This window comes from Scomber japonicus, chromosome 22 (assembly GCF_027409825.1).
Source record: "Scomber japonicus isolate fScoJap1 chromosome 22, fScoJap1.pri, whole genome shotgun sequence".
NCBI classification, from domain to species: domain Eukaryota; kingdom Metazoa; phylum Chordata; class Actinopteri; order Scombriformes; family Scombridae; genus Scomber; species Scomber japonicus.
The window spans coordinates 23,595,089-23,611,903 of NC_070599.1; the positions used below are offsets into that span (position 1 = coordinate 23,595,089).

Consider the following 16,815-nt stretch of genomic DNA (forward strand, 5'->3'; position numbering starts at 1 on the left):
AGCTTAGCATAAAGACTAAAAACAGTAGGAAGAAGCTAGCCTGCAATTATCATGACTTATGAGTTTTACACTTTGTTTTTGTACACATTAAACAATATATAATGTGTGATAAGTGAGCTGTTGAGGTGCTGTTGAGCGCATTTTATTACCTTTGGGCAGAGACAGGCTAGCAGTTCTTCCATGCTTCCAGTCTTTATGCAAAGCTAAGCGGGATCATCCCTATGTTCCCCGGGTCCTATGTTCCCCGCTTTGTATGTGACCGAGGAACATAGGGATGATCCCGTCTACAGTTAGCCAGTTAGCTGAGTTAGCTGCCGAGTTAGCAGCCGAGCGAGCAACCGAGTTAGCCGCCGAGCTAGCAGCCGAATTAGCAGCTGAGCTAACAGCGGAGTTAGCCGCGATCAGGGAACATAGGACCCGGGGAACATAGGTACGCTCCCAGCTAAGCTAACCAGCTATTGGCTAAGCTAATCATATACACATGAGTCTGGTATCAAACTTTTCATCTTACTCTCAGCAGGAAAGCAAATGAACGAACTTAGCAAACTATTAATTTAAGCTTAATCATCCCCTTGCAACCTTTTGCTAATAACGTCCCTGTTTTTATGAACATATATACTCAGTGGAGCTTCGTTAGTCTGAATATTTCAAATTGCACATGAGACTTTCCAGACTATACTTTTGACTTTGCACACACACACACACACACACACACACACACACACACACACACACACACACACATACATTGTTTATATGGCTCTGACTAAACTACAGTGGGAAATAAACAGCATCTACCAGTGGATTGTTGCCGACATGTCTAGAGCTGCAACTAATGACTGTTTTCATGTCATTGATTAATCAGTTAGTCTAAAAAAATCATCAGAAAACTGTCTAATAAATAGTTTTCTCGGTCCCAAAGTGATGTCATCATGTTGTGTTTTATCCAACCAACAAAATCCAAAAAATATTCAATTCACTGTAACAATTTGAGAAGTTGCATTTCCACTTGAAAACATACCAGCATGATTAATAATTCATCAGATTAATTGTAGATTAACTTTACGTTCATTGACAAGTTGTTGCAGCTCTAAACACGTCATTAATGTGTCGGCCTCACATTCAAACGCGTCTATCTGGTGAGTGACGACAGCAACCCCCCGCCCCCCGCCCAAAAAAAAACCTTCTCACAGGAGCCACGGTATGATAAAAATGATCTTTCACTTTTGGTTTGAACCCTCTGAGCTGTACAGACAATAGTGTATATCACTGTCCCCGCTAAGCCTGCTGGGTAAAAGCGGACAGTGTCTCTTCCTCTGCTCTAGTTATCTATCAACAAACTGAAATGTACTAAAAATAAAAATGTGACTGGAAAAATAAACTGTTGTTCTCACTGCTATTTTTTACACCAGGTTGTTGCTTTTTTCCCTCCTCCTTTCTCCTCGTCTAAGGCCTTTCATGTTGTGAACTACTGGAGAGGAAGGATGTTGGATGCTTTAACCCTCCTGTCATCCTCCCGGGTCAAATTGACCCCATCTCTCTTTTGACTGTTCCTTCTTTCCTTCCTTCTTCCCTTTCTTTATTTTTTCCTTCATTCTTCCTTCTTAACTTCAACCCTTCCTTCTCTCCTTTCCTCCCTCCCTGCTTACTCCTTCCTTCCTTTCTCCTTCCTATTTTCCTCCATCCCTCCTTTCCTTTCTTCCTTCCTTTCTCTTTTCCTTCCACCCTTTCTTCTCTCCTTCCTTCCTTCCTTCTTTTCCTCCATCCCTCCTTACTCCCTTCCTTCTCTCCTTCCTATTTTCCTCCATCCCTCCTTTCCTTTCTTCCTTCTTTCCTCATTCCTTCCACCCTTTCCTCCATCCCTTTCTTCCTTCTTTCCTCATTCCTTCCTCTTTTCCTTCCACCCTTTCTTCTCTCCTTCCTTCCTTCCTCTTTTCCTCCATCCCTCCTTACTCCCTTCCTATTTTCCTCCATCCCTCATTCCTTCCTTCCTTCCACCCTTTCTTCTCTCCTTCCTTCCTATTTTCCTCCATCCCTCCTTACTCCCTTCCTTCCTTCCTTCCTTCCTCCTGTCCTTGACCTGAGGACAACAGGAGGGTTAATAAAAAAAATGCTGCCAGTTTTGGGGATATTTCTTGAAACTGAAAAGTTGGAAATAAACTCTCATGGGACCCAAAGTCCCAGTTTACTGCTAGTAAATACTTTTTTTTTTCTTTTCTTACCAATTTATTAGGGAATTTGCACCACTTAAAAACAATATCAACTAAAGCAAGTCATGCATCATAACCTTTTAGTTTATATTGGACTCACATGGTGCATCTTCCTAAATGAAAGGTTTTAAATCAAATAAGTGGTTGTGAATATAATAAACCTGCCATGTGTAGTCAATAGTTCACAATATACTGAACTAGATACACAATGTACAGAGAATAGTAGCTGGAAAGGGGTTTAAGCCATATCTGATATGCAATAATTAAAGGCCCTTTCCAATCAAAAACGTGTCGTTCCTAAATTTGGATGTTTGAATGATGTGTTGAGTGAGTTTACCGCCAGAAGATTGTTTTCATATTCATCTGCTTAACCTTTGTGTCGTCCTCCCGGGTCAAATTGACCGTGTCTGTTTTGACTCTTCCTTCTTTCCTTCCTTTTATCTGTCCTTCCTTCCTTCCTTCATCCTTCTTTCTTTTCCTCCCTCCCTCCTTTCCTACCTTCTACCTTTATTCCTTCCTCTCTCCTTCTCTTTCTTTCCTCCCCCTACCTACCTTCCTTCTTTCCTCCATCCTTCCTTCTTTTCCTTCCCTTCCTTCTTCCCTCCTTCCCTTCCTTCTTTCTCCTGCCTTTCCTTCCTTCCTTCCTCCCTCCCTTGACTCGAGGACAACAGGAGGGTTAAAGTGAAAAAGTTTCTCTGCCCTTTTAAAAAAAATCTGAGTTTAAGATGCTAATTTACGAGCAGGATTTGTGACATCACAATTAGTTTGGTTGAAATCTCCAGGGCACACAAATGGAGAAAGGACTTTATAACAACGTAGGAGACGTCTTCTGACCAGCCGTTTTTGCATATTCATAGATTCTACATTTTTCAGTGAAGGAGGAGGAAGATTTGCCATTTTAAATAATCTTTAACTTGTTAATTTAACTTTTTTTGATGGAAAAACCACATCAGACACAAATTATTAAATCAAAGCAGAGTTTCTTATGTCTTAAAACAAGCCAGGAGGGGTGAATAGATCTTACCACATGTCAAAAATCAGCTCTTTTATGTTTTGCCAAAAGTCTGATTTTGCCTTTTTTTTCCCCCCAACATTATTTTCTCAAGTGTACGTCTAATGAATGATCAAAGAAACACACACACACACATTATGCCATTTGAGAGAAGTTCAATAGACTAAACAGATGCTGATCCTACTCATAAGATGTGGATTAGGGGGTAAAATAAGCTGATGGATATCTGCACCAGCTTTTGTTCTGCAGTACCGCACATCACCACCGGGGGGAAGCACTGAGCCCTGACCCAAACTGCAAACTAACAGCTGAAATGCTTTTGTGTAATATTAATGTATTTCTCTTAGTGTCTCCTCTACACACTGCTTACCTCGGCTTCTCTATTCTGAGTGTGAAGCTAACAGAGGACATGATGAATGAAGAGGAAAATGGTTGCAGTTTTGGGAAGAGGGAGGAAAAAAAGCTCTGGGGGGGAGAAAGGAGAGGAGGGATGAATTTAGAGCAGGGGTGTCAAACTCATTTTCAATCAAGGGCCACATACAGCCCAATATAATCTCATGTGGGCCGGATCATTAAAATGATGAAGGAAGGAATGAAAAGAAGACAGGGAGGAAAAATGGAAGAAAGGATGGAAGGAAGTAAGGAAGGAAGGACAGACAGAATGAAGGAAGGATGGAAGGAAGAACGGACAGAATAAAGGAAGGATGGAACGAAGTAAGGAAGGAAGGACAGCCAGATAGAAGGAAGGACAGAATGAAGGAAGAAAGGGACGAAGGAAAATGGAAGGAAGGAGGGAGGGAAGAAAATAGGGAGGAAAGGAAGGACAGAACGAAGGAAGAAAGGAAGGACAGAATGAAGGAAGAAAAGAGGGAAGAAAGGAAGGACAGAATGAAGGAAGGAAGAAAGGAAGGAAGGAAGGAAGGAAGGACAGAATAAAGGAAGGAAGGAAAGATAGAAGGAATGAGGGCGGGAAGAAAGGAAGGAAGACAGGAAGGAAAAATGGATGGATGGAGAGAAGGAAGGAAGGAAAAGAACACATGAAGGAAAGTGGGCCGGATTGGACTCCTCGGCGGCCGGTTCTGGCCCACGGGCCTCATGTTTGACACCCCTGATTTAGAGTATAACAACATCATTACATCAGCATGCAGTAAAGTTGAGGTTAACTTACTTTAAACTGTATTGGCAAACATTATAACCTAGTTAAATGCCAATAGATGTTTCACTGTATTAGATATATATTGCTAATTTGGAGTTGACCCTTCATATTCACTTTAACTCTTTATTGGGCAAATAATTATATTTGGTAACTTCTGTAAATATCCCAAAATATCCTTCCTTCCTCTTTTCCTTTCTCCCTCCCTTGTTCCTTATTTCCTCTGTCCTTCCTTCCTTCCATCTGTTCTTCCTCCCTCCCTCCATCCCCCTTTCTTCTTCCTTCCTTTCCTTCCTCCCTACTTCCTTCCCTTCCTCCCTTCTTTCCTTCTTCCATCCCCCTTCCTTTCCTACTTTCTTCTCTTTCCTCCCTCCATCCTTCCTTCCTTTCCTCCCCCTACCTTCCTCCCTTCTTTCCTTCCTCCATCCCCCTTCCTTTCCTACTTTCTTCCCTTCCACCCTTCCTCCCTTCTTTCCTTCCTCCATCCCCCTTCCTTTCCTACTTTCTTCCCTTCCACCCTCCCTCCTTCTCTCTTTCTTTCCTCCCCCCTACCTTCCTTCCTTCCTTTCCTTCCTCCCCCCTACCTTCCTTCCTTCCTTCCTTTCCTTCCTCCCCTCTCCCTCCCTTCCTTTCCTTCCTCCCCTCTCCCTCCCTTCCTTTCAATGAGTGTCCTATAAAGGGTTAAAGAAAACCCCAGAAGATTATATGCAGGTACTCCAAATTACATTAAATGTTAAATATGCTTCTTTTCTAACTTCCAAACAACCTGAATCAGAAACATAACACACAGAGAATCAGGTCAAGGTCTCATCTCTTTGCCCAATGTTCATTTACTTCATTCATTGTTTAATGAGTACAGTGAGAGACAAATAAATACAGACAGAACAGCGGTAAAAGGGGGAGGGGGAGAGGAGGAAGCGTCGAAAGAGGAGAACCAGAGGAGAGGAAGAGCTGGCCGAGTGCAGAAAGTGAAGGGGACGGAGGAAGAAGAGGAGCAGCAGGTTTGGAGCAGGACTACAAACTGGGAACAGAGTCGTGGATCCTTTCTGAACTCCTGTAAAGTGAAAGTGAAAACCAGAGCCTCAAGGCAAAATAGTTTTATTCTGTATTCTTCTTCTGTTGAAATCTTTGCCATCCTACAAAGCCTGAATCTACTGAGATATAATGGCAACTGTGCTTCAACAATAATCAACTCAAGTAAAAAAGTCCCACATGAAGAATGTCGTTGCAGGTTGAGGAAAAAAAAGAAACAAAAAAATACCGATGCCAGGCCAGTAAAGTCGGAAAAATCATGGGAGGAAAGACGATGCGAGAGAACCCTCACTTAATAATCTGCCAAAAAAAAAGATAACAACAGGAACATACTTAACTCATTAAAAAGAATACAAAAGTTGCTTTGTTGCCTTTGTTTTTTTGTTAGTCTTTACTTGAAAAAATACTTTAAAAAGTAACAAATCAACAGAAAAACAGTAGTGGTGGTGGTGGTAAGGAAGAGCTACACACGATGAGAGGGCGTGTTCGAAAAGTGGGCGTCCAAAATCAAGCACGCCCCAACAACTTTAGGTGATATTTTAAAACATGCCCTCTTATCTACTGAGCTCTGGGGTGAACATACATATTATGTGTAAGGGGGGAGGGAGGAGGTGTAAGGAGGGGGGGGCAGGTTTTTGTTTTATTCATTGACTAAAGGAGAAGATAGTTAGCAAGAGGGAGATGTGGAGGCTGTTCTATCAATATTAAGACTTGTCTGCTGATTTGAGGAGGTTTTCTTTGCTCCTTCTCTTCACGTCCCAGTTGTAGACTCGTGCCATGTCTGAAGGGGAGCGCTGAGTTAAGGAGCATTAACAGCAGCAGAGTGATTATTAATCATAGTAAAAACACAATATTCCACTTAGTATTGGACCTGGAGACATATACGATTAGCTACAGTTGGCTTTCTTTTGTTCCCGTTATGTTATAACTGCAGGTAGGACAATTAAAAACTAGAGAATTGTAAAACCCCAGATTAACTGTCAGGCTGGTAACAAAGGTCACCAACATTTAATCTACTGACGATTGCTCAACAATAGATTACAAAAGGGTCAGTTCAACTAAATTATGAAGAAATATTGGTGAACTGGTCTTTTAAAATCTTTGATATACCTTTTAAGAAGAGTTAAAAAGGTAGAAGTAAGGTAGAAACAGTGTCTCCATCATAGTTTGTCCACTAGAGGGCGCTAAAGTTTTACACTTGATAACATATACCAGTCATATCTTTGTAAAGAAGAAGAAAAAAAATGGAAGGGATTCTTTTTAAAAAGGTTCATGTGACAAAAACAATTGCAAAACATCTTTTAAATCCTCAAGAAGTATCAATAATGGTATCAGCCTAAAAATGAAGTATACTTCATCAATATAAGAGAACTGCAATCCATCAATATCGGCAACTTTATCTTCTTGTTCTTTGTGTTTATTATGTGTTTTTCCCCCCATATGACACCAAACTGCATTTCACTCCTTGACTGGTACTGTATTGGTCGATATGTACCTTTTACCTTGGGGGAACATCTGTAAACTTTACATCTCATAGGAGCAAGAGTGCTTAATACAAGTATTTTTATCTCAAAGCAAATTTAGTGTTATGATTAAGTCACACATGTCCAAATTATTCCCTAAAAGGCCGTGTGCCTGCAGGTTTTTGTTCCAATCAATCAAGAGCACACATGATTCAACCAATCAACTGTTTGAAGACTGAGATCAGTTGATTAAATGAGTCATGTCTGGTGAGCTCCTGTTTGGTTGGAATGAAAACCAGCAGTCACATTATGGCCTTTTATGGAATAGTTTGGACACATCTGGACTGTGCAATGGCAATAAAAGACTGACTCCTAAAACATCATGTTTTTATAAGAAATACAGTATTGGCCTGAATAAAAGACGATGCTTAATTCTGTACATACATTTGGAAGAAGTGGAGGTCCTCTTGAATTTAAAGACTAGAGTATAGAGATGCTTTTTGAATGGAGAGTCCAGTTGTAGTGCTGGCTGCTACAGAGCACGTTGCATCAAGTTTTGTTTGTAGCCTTGATGCTGCGAGGCTAGCAAGTGTTTCCAACTCAGTTTACAGTGAGTCTGTTAGAGTCAGACAGCACTACAAGTGTTTGGTTAGCTCAGTTTAACCTGCAGGAGTATTTGAGGGCTAGTGTAACATCTTCGTCTGAAAAGATCTTTAGCTTGAATTATGTTGACATAAAAGAACAGATTTGACTCAATATACATTTTTTCTTACCTTATCTTTCTATGTTCTTTCGTCAAATGTGGTATAACTGCAGAATAAACTTGATAAACCGATATATAAAAACAACAGGAAGAGCTTCACTGGACTTTCTGTCATTTTAAACCTGCTTTGAGTTAAACCTGCATGGACTACAGGTCCAGGTGGAAGGATACTGACTTCGGTGGTGGTAAACTGGTCTCGCAGGAAATCCAGGTCCTCCTCGAGTGTCTCTAGGTTACGAGATGCCGTGGACAGGTTCTTCTCTAGGAGAGCCTGGGCTTCGTCGATGTCGTACTCTAACATGACGTTGGCCTTTGAGGGGGAGATGTAGGGGAGGAGAGGAGTGAATGATGATGATGAGGAGGAGATAAGACTAGAAAGCTGGGAGGATGCTTCATACTTGTTTTTTGGAAGTGAAAGTAACTTGACTTATATTAACTGTATTAATGAAGTTTGTTTGGCGATTAAAGGCTACGTGAACAAATCGGAGCTCTACTCACCCCTAACCATAGGCAGACTTTGTCGGTGGGCGGCACTGTGGCCTTGCAGTAAACATTGTCAGCCAATAGGAAGTGTGTTTCCATGGGGTCTGTGGTCTCCTGTGTAAAAGAAAAGGACAGAAAATTAGGTTAAAGCCTGATTATTGTCCACTAATTGAAAGATCAATAGTTAGATCTCTGGCTCCTCCAGTCTGCAATGTCAAAGAAGTCAGCTTGGGCAGGACTGACACCCAAATTTCAGTGTATGAAGGAGTCTGAGAGTGGATGGGTCTTTTAAACCTAATAATCATTGGCGGGGACTAACTTCGACCTTTGTGCTGTTGTCGTTTTTTGTTTTTTTTTAAATTGAAAAACATTAATCAAGAGTCTAGTATGAAGGGTTCATTAACAGCTACTTTCAGCCACTAGGAACTTCTTTAACCACCTCCACCTTGTATTGATGTACAACCTGACATGAGTGAATTTCTACTGCTCCCCTCGGCTACTATGACTTGGTAGTAAGTTAGCCTGCTAGCTAGCTGACTGGAGGGAACGTGATGCAGACGAAGCCACATAAAAGTCCAGCGTGGAAACACTTACAGAAAGTAAAGAATAATAATGTTGTCAGGTGTGAAATATGTGGAGCAGAGTTAAGCTACGGTGGTTTCACATGGACAAAAACCTTCTGTCTGCTGTGACGGTTACTAAGGGAGACGGACCTGACGCTAATCACCAAACTAGTACGTCAACATTTGTTACACCCCCGCGAAAGTGTGACAAAAGTCTCAGAGAGAAAACTAATGTAACATCTCTCATTGCTAACATGATTGTAAAGGATATACTCAGTGTTGTTTATGATGGGTAGAAAAACAATTCCACGCTGTTATATTTCTAGGGGTCTGTAAGCCTGTGAGATTTTCTCTTTTAATGAATGTGTTTCTGTAAAGAGGTTAAAGCTGATTATCATTTAAATGAGCACAAGTTTGCGTAGTTAAAGCCTGTTTGTTATGAATATTTAAAGCTATTTTTTAGGCATGATCTATTAAGCCATTGTGAGTGTCAGCATGCAGCGAATATTCAGTTATACCCACCATGAAAAAATGGGCTCATGCACATCCTAAGTCATGCTAAAGCGCTTGGTCATCAGAAGACTAGAAAGTTGCTATGTAAATTCACTCTAGTTACCATCTTGATTTCCTCTATTTTCTAACATGCAGCTATAATAGAAGAAGAAGAGATGAGCAGCAGTGTGTTTTCCACAACATTTCAAAGTTGGTTGACAAAAACAAGCCGCACCTTTTTCTTCTGCATGTGCCGTAGGATTTCTAGCGTCTGTGTGATTTGTGGGATCTGGTTTTTCAACCTGAGTACCAAAAGAAAGGAGAACGTTTAGTCAGGACAAAGAAATGAAAATATAATTAAAGCCAACCACTGATATTGATAATAAATGTTTATGTCTACTTGCAAACAACTAAAGGCCCCTTTACACTGTTTAATCTTAAGCTGACAATCAAAAACATTGTTTAATATCCACCGACAACTGACTTATTGCTTTGGCGACCAAACACTTCCTGGATCAACATTACCGGAGTTTCTTCTGAGACAGGTTGAGCTCCATGTATTTGTATTTCTGGTACTGTTCGTCCAGTTTCCGCAGCGCTGAGTCCGCCGTCTCATTGCCCGGCTGCTTCATGAAAGAGTCGACATCCTCCTGCGAAGTCCGACAGAGTAGAGAAACAAACAGTGAGTCAAGACATGTAACTGAATTACTGTGGACAATAATGATTTATCAGTTTAAACACCGAAACTTAACATTTTCGTAAAAATCTATTTTAATTAGCTTTTTTATGCTTGATGAGATATACTGAGCAGTGGACACACAGTGCATTATACTGCATGGTGTTCCTAATATTTTGTCCACTCAGTGACAGTGAAAGAGGTTCGCCTCTCTGTAATCATTCCTCCTGTTGTCATTCCTCCTGTTCATACTGACTATTAAAAGATCTCCCTCAAATGTGCTTTCAATGTAAAGTGATGGAGGACACATTTACAGTCTTTTTAGTATCAAATTCCCTCTTAGTGTTTCCCTGTTCCCTGAATTTAAGTAGCATTAAGGTAATTACAAACTTTCCCCTGAAGAATTTATGAAGACTTAAAGGACTTATGTCTCAGCAGGATTTGGAAAAACTTGATGACTGTAATGATGTCTTTAAAGATGCTCAGATAGTCCTCACTAAGACCAGAAGAGCAGATTACATCACCCCAGTTTTAAGGGGTGTCTTTACACTGGCTTCCTGTCTGTCAAAGAACTGATTTCAAAATACGACTGAAACACTGAATGGTTTACGGCTAACATCTACGGAGACCTTTCAGGTGGTCTGTGACACGTCTGCTTTCTGTTTCCACAGTGAAAACTAAGTCTGGAGATGCAGCGTTTAGATTTCATGCTCCACATATCTGGGACTTAATTTATAATATAGTGTGTAGGATTCATACGGGAAGAAAAAAGATCAGATTTATAAAACCGTGCACCTCCCTTTCATGCCAACAATTAACCGTAAGTAGCCGCCATGAGTGTTGATGTACATGTTGTTACTAGAGCTGGTTATTGTTTAAAAAAATGACAATACCAATCCAAGCCCCTTAAAGTGATCCTGATACCAGCTGAGTCCTTCATCAGATTCCCATTAACACATTTAGGTCTCTGTCTTTTATCCGGTGTAACAGTCGTGTAGTGTAGACTCACGTTAGAGTGTTTAGGAGGCATCTTAACTAACGCTAACTCAGATTCACCACGACTTCACCACCACAGACGGGTCATAGCTGCTGTGGCAGTGGACCAATCAAAGAACGTTTGTGGCGATTGGCTGTGAGCAAGTCCGTACAAATAGTCATATTTTCTAGCTCTGGGTGCAAAAAGGATCAATTGCAGGTATCGTTTGACAGGAGACGTTTCAATACTATTTGGTATCAATTTATTTCGGTCAATACCCTTAAAAAGGTATCAAGTACCGATATCCAGCCTTGTTTGAAGACGTTTTGATGCCTTTTATGGTTTAGATAAAGCACACTTGGCTTTATAACTCAAGTGTGCCACACAAGCAAAGTTATGCTGTACATCACTAGGGCTGGGTGTCGGTCCTTGTCATCTTTAGAAAGGTATCGACCAAGGGAGCGAAGGTGGTCGAGTGGTTAGAGCGCATTCCATGTACGCAGCCGACCCCTGTTCGATTCCCGGCTGGAGGTCCTTTGCTGCATGTCATGTTTCCTGTCTGTCTACTGCTGAATAAAGGTGTCTATGCCGAAAAAAATCTTTAAAAATATCAGAACCAGAGCTGTCAAGAAAACTGTTCAGAGGGTGATTTGAGGGGGACTTTCAAGAAAGTTTTGCTTTCATGGTCGATACCATACGTCAAAGACATTTTAATTCAATTTTTACTTTAAGGAAAGAAACATGACTATGTACAGCATGAACACATTTGAAATGTGGGTGGGACAGTCAAATAGGAGGGGGGTATGGGGGTCCTTTAACAGAGTAGATGTCATCACTGTATTTTGGTGCCTTTTAACAGGTGTTTCGACACTTTAATCTCACTAAATAATGGGTGCAGTTGGCAATTACATCCCAGAGCAATGGTTTGGCCCCAGATCACAAATTAGAAGATATTAAAAAAGCTAAATATAGAAATTGATGATTAGTATGTTCATATTAAATAAATCTACTGATATTTGACATGGTAAAAGTGTGTGTGGGGGGGTCCAAGTTCATACAGCCTGTCTCATTTCCGTTATCTCTGATATCAGCTCGGACCATCCCTAATTCAAAACTTTTTCAGGCCTGGAAAACAGTTTTTTCTAATTTCATAACTTTTCCAGGAATTTCATAACCGTAGGAACCCTGATTATGAAAGGATCTTTCTACAAAAACCTGCAACCCTGCAAAATTCGTATGATACATCCTCTTACCAACTCTTCCTCTGTGATATATATTACTTTAATGGAGCGAATGAGGGAGGAATGACAGCAGCAGATTAACTGGAGAGGCTAGACTGACATGCATGCGTTTATTTAGCTTATTAAGAGCTAAAAATGTGAAGTGGAAACGAGGCACAGTGTGTTGTGTCCATAGATGGCAGTGAGCAGCCGCCCCACTTGTGTTAGCTCTCTTAGCTTAGCTGACTGAGCATGACGAGCCCACAACACGCCGGCTACCAAACAAACGCGTGTTTTTTAACCTGTGTTATATAAAGCGATATATCAGGGAGGTTTACGTACCACAAACACCGCCTCAGGGATCCCAAGATGCTTCCTCTTCGTCGCCTGTGCTGCATTGCTGTTGTCTATGGTGGCTGCCATGCTGGAGAGAGGCTACTCCTTTCTTCCTTACGTACAAGTCTCTCTCTGTGTGCGTCAATACGTCACCGTGCGTCCTCTTTGTGCGTCAGTCTCAAAGAGGAGAATGAGGTTTGGCGCCATCTGGTGGCCAAAGCTGCTTACTACAACTAATAGTGGTGTGGTGGGACAATACTAAGTTCCTGCAATACCGGAGGCTGCAGTTTCAAGGACCACCGCAATCCTAACGAATTGGATGAAACGCAGCGAGAGAGAGAGAGAGAGAGAGAGAGAGAGAGAGAGAGAGAGAGAGAGAGAGAGAGAGAGAGAAATAAAACAATGGTTAAGTGTGTTTAGTAAAAACTCTGAGTCTGTTAACTCTGAGATTCTGAGTTTTTCACTTCCTGACAGAGAGTTAACTTTTCAACTACAAATCACCACTTATAAAAACTGGATCAGAATGTAGCTTCATGTATATAGTGATGATAAAAACTGATGTATATGTGTAGAAACCATCAAGCTGCAGAGAAATACTGAGTGTGTTGTATTGACAGCTTTGAGTCTTTATAAAAACTCAGCACCTTATTGTGCAGCAACAACTTCTATCTGATCAAGATGAAGAAGATTTAATGTCAAAACCTCTCAATTATGTGGTTTTCTCGATGTTTGAATGTTTAAATCATAAGAACTGCTTTAGTACTACTAAACAGTTAATGTTTCAGATGAGGGAGTAGCTGTGTAGCTTTAAATTACGCTATGACGTCAGCACCCCCCCCCCCCCCCCCCCCTACACACACACACACACACACACGCAAACAGACGCTCTTTTGTAGTTTGGGACTTTCCTCACTCTCATCAGGGAATGGGACAAACAGCAAAGGTAAGAATTCATATGGACTGTAAATATAAGCCATTATCAGTAGTGGAAGAACTATTCACATCCTTACATTTATTTAAGTAAAAGCTCAGTACTCAGTACATCAATGTTATTGTATGTTTTAATGTTTCTGTTTTATGTAAAGCACATTGAGTTGCCATTGTGTATGAAATGTGCTATATAAATAAAACTGCCTTGCCTTGCCTTGCCTATATAACCCGTCATCTTCCTTCACTTACAATTTACTAAGTAAAAGTAGGCTACCAGTACATCAATGCAAAAATACCCAGATACAAAAAATGTCTTATTTTGATGTACTTTACTTTTTTATCATCATCGCTACCTGAGATCATCAACCTTCCTAGAATGTCGCATATTTCATTTTTTTTTTTAAATTAATAACAGGTTGTGTGTCTCTTTGAGCTTTGACATCTTACAATGCTCGTATTCTGTAAAACGGTACAGTAGAGTGGGTAATAGAAAAAAGGGGAAGGTACTGAGATAAGGCTAAACCTGCATTTGAACATGAGCCAGCGTTTGCATAATAGTATTGTTATCTATATTAAACATTTGACATTTGACTACTGCTACTACTATTGTCACGTTGCACATAAGTTCAACGACGGTGCAACATGCCTTTTTCCAAAAAGGCAAACTGTAAACTGCTAGAAACATTATAGAGTCAGTAAAGAACAGTAACACTAATCACTGTGTATCAGATGACATTTGTGGTGATTTACAACACATTTATTTTAACTTATGTCTATAAACACATTATCTCAAAGCATGCTGGGAACTCAGCTCAACTATCCCCAACATGCTTTAATATGTATTGAGAAAGTTATGTGATAATTCAATCTGTTTATTTTGGTTTTACGTCATCATTCCTTTCTTACCATTGTGTTTTTATTGTTTTCTTCTTATTCCATTTCCTCGCGTGTTTGAAAATTTGCTTTGTATGATGATTCTATTTGATGCACAATTACTCTCCCCATTGCTGAGGTGCCGATTAGCTCACTTTACTCACATTTAGCTTTCACTTGGTACAGAAATTTATGTAAAAACAAAATGTTATATATAATTGTTAAAAATGTGTATATGTAAAAAAAAATCTAAATGTTAAATACTAACATATTTAGATTTAATATTTAGATTAACATTTATATCTCATACTTAACATTTATATTTATATTTATTTTTTATGTATAGACATTTTTAACAATTATAATAATAGAGCGGTTTGGAAAATGAATGAATTTTTTTTTAACATTAATCTCTGTCTCAAATTAAACAAAAGGGAGTTAAATATTCCAAATATATCAGCTATAAAACTGTAACCAAAATTTTAAAATCAACACTGCATACCCATAAAGCAATTTTATACATCCAGATGCAGATAACCTTTTTCTTGAGACAAAATTCATGACTGCACTTGAGAAACTGAAGATTTTTAAGTATTAAATGTGTTCAGAGAAAAACAAATTTACAATAGAAATGACGGATGTGTAGGCCTCTACATTTGACTGACAGTACTCTGCTTTGCCTTCAGACTTTGTTTTAATAGATCTGCTGATATTAGAAATATGTATATATGGTGTTATAAACATTACATTTTCCATGCATGCTTTTCCCTGCACATCTAAACAAACCTCTGATTTTGTTAGCCAGAGCCCAGTGGGATGAGATTGTGAGAGAAAAGGTTTTGAAAAAAGTCTTAGGATGGACACTTTTCAGGCTGAAGTTACAACCAAACAACAGATCAACAAAAACCAAGTGACAGAAAGGCTTTATTCTTTACTGTTATAACGAAATGGTTTATTCTTTAACCTTCAATTATTATTATTTTTTTTTTAAATAAAAGTAAAGACTGTCCTCATCAAACTCTCTAAATGAAGAAATTCAGCACATCAATATTTCAGACAAAGAGAGGAAAAGCTGAAATGTGGAATCTGTGAATATTTGAGTTGAATTTATTCATAAACGTTCTCATCAAGCAAAAAACATTTATCTGTTAACTTTAAGTGTTTATGATCCAAACACTGACATGAAGAGTTTCTATTAAATGTGATGTTGTTGGTTAAACATGTGATCAATGAGCTCTACAGCAGCGGAAGTTGCTGAGGCTGCTGCAGACTGATTAGATAAAATGGAAAACAGTATCTGGGTTATCTCTCTGAGGCAGAAACTGTGAAGCTGCTAATCATATCTAATAACATCATAGGAAATAGTGTAACAAGAAGCCATACTCAGAGACATGAGTACAGAGCTGTCCGCCATGGGAGAGCTTTTCCTGTACTCTTTGTTCTTCTGATCTGCTTCTTTGGCTCCGTCATTTATCATCATTTATTATATATACATATCATCATCCTTTTTATTATTATTGATATTTAACGTCATAAAAGTCCATGTTTGTGATCAATCTTACAGAAAGTTCTTTTTACTACTTTTAACCCTGCAGAGTGGCGGAGGGGAGGGGAGGGCAACTAACATCTTTTACATTTTCCTTAACTCACAGACCTACTAGTCATCTTTTTATATAAAACATAAATGTGCACTAATTAATAATACAACTAATATATTTTCATTATTAAGCACAAGACAATGTTTAATTTAACATAAGGCATCAGTGTTACCAGTGATCTGCCTAAAGGACTGGGGCTGTGGTTCATGTTTCTAAAGACTAATAATAAAAAAAGCAGAAGTCAGTTGGGCTTTTATAACCGTTTCCTGGTTTCTCCCTGCCTTTGTGTGTGGTGAGAGGGATTTGTTCAAACACCTGTTCAAACATCCTGACATCTGCTGGATCATTAACCCTCTCCTGTTGGCAGCTTCTACTCATTTTTACCTGTTGCACTAACCCACTCTGCTGTTTGCACCTTCTTTATTTTGCATATTGCACTTTAATTATTTAATATCTTAAACTGTTTTAAACTGTCCTACCTGTTGTTATGCCTCGGGGAATGCTATCTAAAATTGAACTCAAACGACAAAGACTGGTTCTATGAAAGCATTTTCTCTTTCAGCAAGTTTTTGTTTGCTTTAAAAGACTTGTTAGTCCTTCAGTATCACTGTTTTAACCCTTCTATTGTGTTCGGGTCAAATTAGACCTGTTTTCATGTTTAGATGTGTGAAACACACTTTTAATTTTTTCTGATCTAAACAAGGTTTCATGACATCCTCTACAATGGCCCATTGAACATAATAAACCCGGTTTTGATCATTGTCCTTTCTTTTTTTTTTTTAAAGTATATTTTTTGGGGCTTTTTGCCTTTAATGTACAGGTTAGTAGAGAGAGACAGAAAACTAGAGGCAGGGAGGGGGGAATGACGCGCAGGATAGGAGCACTTGCCGTGGGATTCAAACCAGGGTGGCCTGCAGTGAGGAATATAGCCTCAACACATGTGGTGGGTGCTCTACCCACTGAGCTAAACACCATCCAATTATTTCTGTTTTGACCTGCAGTAAAATTGTCATTGTTGCCAAAACTATCACAAAC

The 16,815-nt window shown here is 39.5% G+C and overlaps 1 protein-coding gene across 1 annotated transcript; it reads right to left on the minus strand.

The window, feature by feature from the left end:
• Window positions 1–5,062: 5,062 nt before the first annotated feature.
• On the minus strand, window positions 5,063–12,488 carry vbp1 (von Hippel-Lindau binding protein 1). The gene is made up of 6 exons (XM_053343315.1): window positions 12,386–12,488; window positions 9,697–9,821; window positions 9,407–9,473; window positions 8,132–8,230; window positions 7,805–7,943; window positions 5,063–6,188 (listed from the first exon to the last, which is right to left on the minus strand). The coding sequence occupies exons 1-6, from the start codon at window positions 12,464–12,466 to the stop codon at window positions 6,112–6,114; spliced, it is 588 nt and encodes a 195-aa protein (XP_053199290.1). The 5' UTR covers window positions 12,467–12,488; the 3' UTR covers window positions 5,063–6,111.
• Between the last annotated feature and the right edge of the window lie 4,327 nt (window positions 12,489–16,815).